Source organism: Cajanus cajan, chromosome 2 (assembly GCF_000230855.2).
Source record: "Cajanus cajan strain Asha chromosome 2, NIPB_CcT2T_4, whole genome shotgun sequence".
Taxonomy (NCBI): Eukaryota; Viridiplantae; Streptophyta; class Magnoliopsida; order Fabales; family Fabaceae; genus Cajanus; species Cajanus cajan.
This window is the reverse complement of record NC_138518.1, coordinates 22,023,564-22,029,072: the sequence shown is the minus strand read 5'-3', so window position 1 is coordinate 22,029,072 and position 5,509 is coordinate 22,023,564. Positions and strand designations below refer to the sequence as shown.

Genomic DNA, 5,509 nt, shown 5'->3' with positions numbered 1-5,509 from the left:
ATCATCTACTCCCTACTTGATTCTAGACAAGATTTGCTCAATGCACAAAGCACACACAGACACAAATATAACAATTCATTTATAACAATTTGCTTCCTAAGCTCTATTACATAGCTATACTTCAAGGTATTTTTCTTGACTCTTCCTTGACTTTGTTTTTGTGTTCAATGTTGTTGTTGTACACTTGTTGTCTCCAAGTTGTTGTGATCATCAAAACTCTTAAAGTCTTCAGCTCCCCTAAGCTCAACACAACCACTAACATCTTTATTCATATGAACAAAACAATCATTTACTTATCGTAATCCCCCTTCTAGAGCTCCTAAGACTGAAGTCCTTGACTCGTGTGTCTTTTCGCGTCATTTGCAATTCTTATCTAAGAAGTAACATTGTCTTTTCATCCTTTTTCCTTGCTCAATCAAACCACTAACAAACTCAACATTTATAATTTCATCCATCATGTGCTCAACATATATCTCCACCTCACAATTATTTTTCAAAGCTTAGTTAGAGAACTTCAAAGAAACCTTGTCTACAACTAATTGAGTCAACTCATCCTCAAATGACAATGACTTGAGCTTCCACCACATATTAAAAGTACTTTGTGCCCCAATTCCCTAATTATGTTATAAGATTCAAAATAAACCACATGCCAACATCAGAAACTAATTAATTAATTTTTATAACATATTATTTATTCAAAGTACCTATCAATTTCATCAAAAACTAATCACTATCAAAAACTCTCAGATGAAACAAGAGACCAATAAAAATTTGTTATTTTTAATAAACTTAGCCAGAAAAAATTAAAAAGAAAAAAAATACTAATAGCATTCCATCTAACCCTTTATTTATTTTTTTTAACATTATTCACCGAAATTTATTAAAAATAATAACTTTTTTTAATCTTATATCTAACTTAATGAATTACTATTTGTAATAAAATTGATTCAAAATTCTAATTTTGGTCTAGTGATATTAAACATATTCACAAGAGCGATGGCATTTCTTCTAAAAAGAGAATATAAATATTGCGAGTATATTGTCATGTTTCTTTTATATACAGTAAAGGAGCAGGAATATCTCTTTTGTCTTTTCAGGGTTAGATAAAGTAATAATATTTTATCCTGGATGATTGGTATGGTTTTGCCGATGTGATACAACAATGCTGTGTTTTCGTAATCTAATCTCCGATGATATTTTTGTTTGGACCAGCAGCAACAACAGCAATAGCAGAAGCGAAGCCACACCACAGGACAATATGATGAGATGAAACCAAACAGTGGCCACCGGTTACAATGGCCTCCTTCAGACTCTCCCTTTCCCTCGACGCTTTCGATTCCCTTCACTCAAAGTCCAACCTCCCCAAGCGACCACCCAAACCCACCTACGCATCCAACCCAAACCCCTTCTCACGCCAACTCACCAAGGAGCACTGCGACGCCAAAACGTCGTCGTTTACCGAGAGGATGAGGGCCACGGGCAAGCTGGAGCGCAGCAACGGCGCTTACAACGTCGTCGTTCGCATGCTCAGCAGAAGACAAGACTGGGAAGGCGCCGAGAGGCTAATTTCCGAAATGAAGGCCACTCTGGGCTCCGACATGAGCTTCCACGTCTTCAACACCCTCATCTACGCCTGCTGCAAGCGAAACCTCGTCCAATTGGCCACCAAGTGGTTCCGCATGATGTTGGAATGCCACGTGGCGCCCAACGTCGCCACCTTCGGGATGCTCATGGCCCTCTACCGCAAGGCCTCCAACCTCCAAGAGGCCGAATTCGCGCTTTCCCAAATGCGGCGCTTTCGAATCGTTTGCCCCTCCGCCTACTCCTCGATGGTAACCATTTACACGCGCCTCAGGTTGTTCCAAAACGCCGAACGCGTGATCGAGTTCATGAGGAGGGACCACGTGGCGCCGAATTTCGAGACCTGGTTGGTCGTGTTGAACGCCTACTGCCAGCAGGGGAAATTGGAGGAGGCTGAGAGAGTGTTGGAGGAGATGCGAGAGGCTGGGTTTTGTGCTGACATCGTTGCTTATAATACTATGATAACTGGTTATGGGAAAGCTTCTAGGATGGATGCTGCACAGAGGTTGTTTCTGACAATGCAGCTGGAGCCGGATGAGACTACTTACCGGTCCATGATCGAGGGTTGGGGTAGAGCTGATAGCTACGAATACGCGACGGGTTATTATAAGGAGCTCAGACGGTTGGGCTACAAGCCCAGTTCGTCGAACTTGTTTACTTTGATTAAGTTGGAAGCTAAGTATGGGGATGATGAGGGTGCTGCTAGGATCCTTGGTGATATGGTGGATTGTGGATGTCAGTATTCTTCAATTGTTGCTACTCTTGTGCATGTGTATGAGAGGGCTGGGAAGGTTCATAAAGTGCCGGGTTTGCTCAAAGGTTCGTTTTATGGGCATGTGCTGGTGAACCAGAGTTGTTGCTCAACTTTGGTCATGGCTTATGTGAAGCATAGGCTGGTGGGGGATGCCATGAAAGTGTTGAGTGACAAGAAGTGGCAGGATCCGCGGTACGAGGATAACCTGTATCATATTTTGATTTGCTCGTGCAAAGAGGCGGGTTTGATGGAGGATGCTGTGGAGATATACTGTCGGATGCCTGGAAGCGATGAGAAGCCGAACATGCACATTTTGTGCACCATGATTGACATTTACAGTGTCATGGGCCGATTCAAGGATGCAGAAGTGTTGTATCTGAAGCTGAAATCTTCGGGGATTGCCTTGGATATGATTGCTTTTAGCATTGTTGTGAGGATGTATGTGAAAGCTGGATCTTTGAAAGATGCTTGCACAGTTTTGGATGACGTTGACAAGAGGCCAGATATTGTTCCAGACAAGTTTTTGTTATGTGATATGCTGCGTATTTATCAAAGATGTAACATGGTGGATAAGTTAGCTGATCTGTACTACAAAATCTCTAAAACTCGGGTGAATTGGGACCAGGAACTGTATAATTGTGTCCTGAACTGCTGTGCGCAGGCTCTGCCGGTGGATGAGCTTTCCAGGCTTTTTGATGATATGGTACAGCGCGGATTTTTGCCCAGCACAATCACCTTCAATGTCATGCTTGATGTCTTTGGGAAAGCCAAGCTTTTCAAGAAGGTTTGGAGGCTGTACTGCATGGCTAAGAAACAGGGCCTGGTTGATGTGATCACTTACAATACTATCATAGCTGCATATGGGAAAAATAAAGACTTCGAGAACATGTCATCAACAGTCCAGAAAATGGAATTTGATGGCTTTTCGGTTTCCCTTGAGGCATACAATTCAATGCTGGATGCTTATGGGAAAGATGGCCAAATGGACACATTTAGATCTGTATTGCAAAAGATGAGGGATTCAAATTGTGCCTCTGACCACTATACCTACAACACTATGATCAATATCTATGGAGAGCAAGGATGGATTGATGAAGTTGCTAGCGTGCTTACAGAATTGAAAGAATGTGGACTCAGACCTGATTTGTGCAGCTATAATACATTGATCAAGGCATATGGGATTGCAGGAATGGTTGAAGAAGCGGTAGCATTGATAAAGGAAATGAGAAAAAATGGAATAGAACCTGACAAGAAAACCTACACTAATCTTGTCACCGCACTGCGGCGAAATGATAAATTTTTAGAAGCAGTTAAATGGTCATTATGGATGAAGCAGATGAAATTATGAAATTCATGAAGCTATAGCTAGCATTATCCAAGTAAGTCGTCTTGGACCTTCTAACCCTGGTTGTTTGAAGAGCAGTTTGACCTTCAAGTCCTACACGAGTACAGCCTCTGATCTAAGGCTTCCCTTGGTAAGATTTTTCTGTATATCTTATAGCATAAACTAAACAAATAAACAGAAAATATTCTGGTAGAAATCATGATTGACCTGACTCCATATATCCTGGATTTTCATTGGAATACCTGTACAAGATGTTGACATAAATAAGGTGTTAAGTATGAAATGGAAGCATGATGAGACACCATGGTAAGGTACTGTGATTACCTTGAATATTTCTCATTCACTGCATGAGCAGAATATGCACTGTCGCATTTGCAACCAATTGGTCGAAAAGTTAAAATGCCACTTAAATCTACAATTAGGAGGCATATTTCCCAAAATGACTGAAAGAGTTTTCAGCTCCAAAAGGAACCATATGGCTGAATCTGGAATCGTGATGTTCATTTAAGCATTTGTCCTATAATGGTAGTTTGCCACATTACATAAACTAGGTTTCCGGTTCTGTATTATTACTTAATACAAAATGTGCTTCTTTTCACTGTATATTTGTTGGGTACATGATTTTATTACTTGTAATTATGAAATACTCCGAGAAAGTGATTACACTTCTTCATACGGACTTTCTGTTCCCATTACTATTGTTTTATTAACTGTATATAACCCGCTCTGAAACACATGTAGAACTTGCTTTAGTTAGCACTTGTGATTATCCATTATTCTTTTTTGTTGGTTACTAAATGTAATTCCCTTTGTCTATAAAGAATAAACTCCCTAAAACATAGCTATTTTTTATTCATCTATACAATAATTTCTTCCTTTCACCATACATTCCATTCAATTTAAGAGTTATAAGTTAAAATTAACTTATATATGTTCAAGACAAGTGTTATCAACATCTCCGTAACTTTCTCTGAAAATTGAAGCTCTGATTCATGAAGTTTCAGATTTGCCAACCTCCAATTGCCCCCAAGGGATTTTCAACATGTACGTCACCCTCCTCAACAGCACCATGCCCAACATGTCGTTCTATTCTGAAGGGAGTTGTTGTCAGCGGTGGCGACGACGATATCAAAGGGACTATTACTCATGCCTACGACCGAGTATTCAACACTTGATGGGTGGTGGAAGAATAATAGCACGACAATGGAGGGGTTGAAGACAAAGATTGAGAGGTGGAGGACGAAGCTTACTCTCAGTACAAGGATGAACAATAGAAGATACATTGGTCGAACAACAAGATGGAGCAATGGCGTTACAAGCCATTTGTGTATCCGGAAGGTTTACTAATGGTGTGAATAGTGCCAATAAGGTGTGGGTGTGTTAGATAACTTTGTAACCAGATGAATTTAACAAACATGTTACATTGTGCACCGTGGACACATGTAAAGCTGGTCCACACTAACAATTGATTTCAACTTGCTCTTAAGTTAATTTTAATTTTTGAAATAAAGTTATTTTATTTTACTTATTTATTTTTTTATATAATTACTTGTAGAAAAATTATCTAAATAGGACTCTATTGATATTGGGGCATTCGTTTAGAAAAAGAACCATAATTAAAGTAATGTATAATATATCATTTGTTACCATAACTTTTTAAGAATTTTCAATTTGGTTCCTAAACTGAAAATGTTTGTAATTAGACTCATCATTTTTATATATTTTTTGTAATTTAGTTCGGAAAATTAGAATATCATTTACTATTTGTTAAACTTTAGAAAAGTATTTATATTTTCATATAGATAACCACATTAAATTATTATTCTATG

At 39.0% G+C, this 5,509-nt stretch overlaps 1 protein-coding gene across 2 annotated transcripts; it reads left to right on the top strand.

Moving 5' to 3' along the window:
* The first annotated feature begins 1,070 nt into the window (after positions 1-1,070).
* LOC109790132 (Tetratricopeptide repeat (TPR)-like superfamily protein) lies at positions 1,071-5,208 on the top strand. Of its 2 annotated transcripts, none has more exons than XM_020349240.3 (2): positions 1,071-3,810; positions 4,685-5,208. In XM_020349240.3, the coding sequence occupies exon 1, from the start codon at positions 1,296-1,298 to the stop codon at positions 3,681-3,683; it is 2,388 nt and encodes a 795-aa protein (XP_020204829.2). In that variant the 5' UTR covers positions 1,071-1,295; the 3' UTR covers positions 3,684-3,810; positions 4,685-5,208. The 2 variants fall into 2 exon arrangements, with proteins under 2 accessions (XP_020204829.2, XP_020204828.2); XM_020349239.3 differs by having other exon boundaries at positions 4,679-5,208.
* The last annotated feature ends 301 nt before the right edge of the window (positions 5,209-5,509 follow it).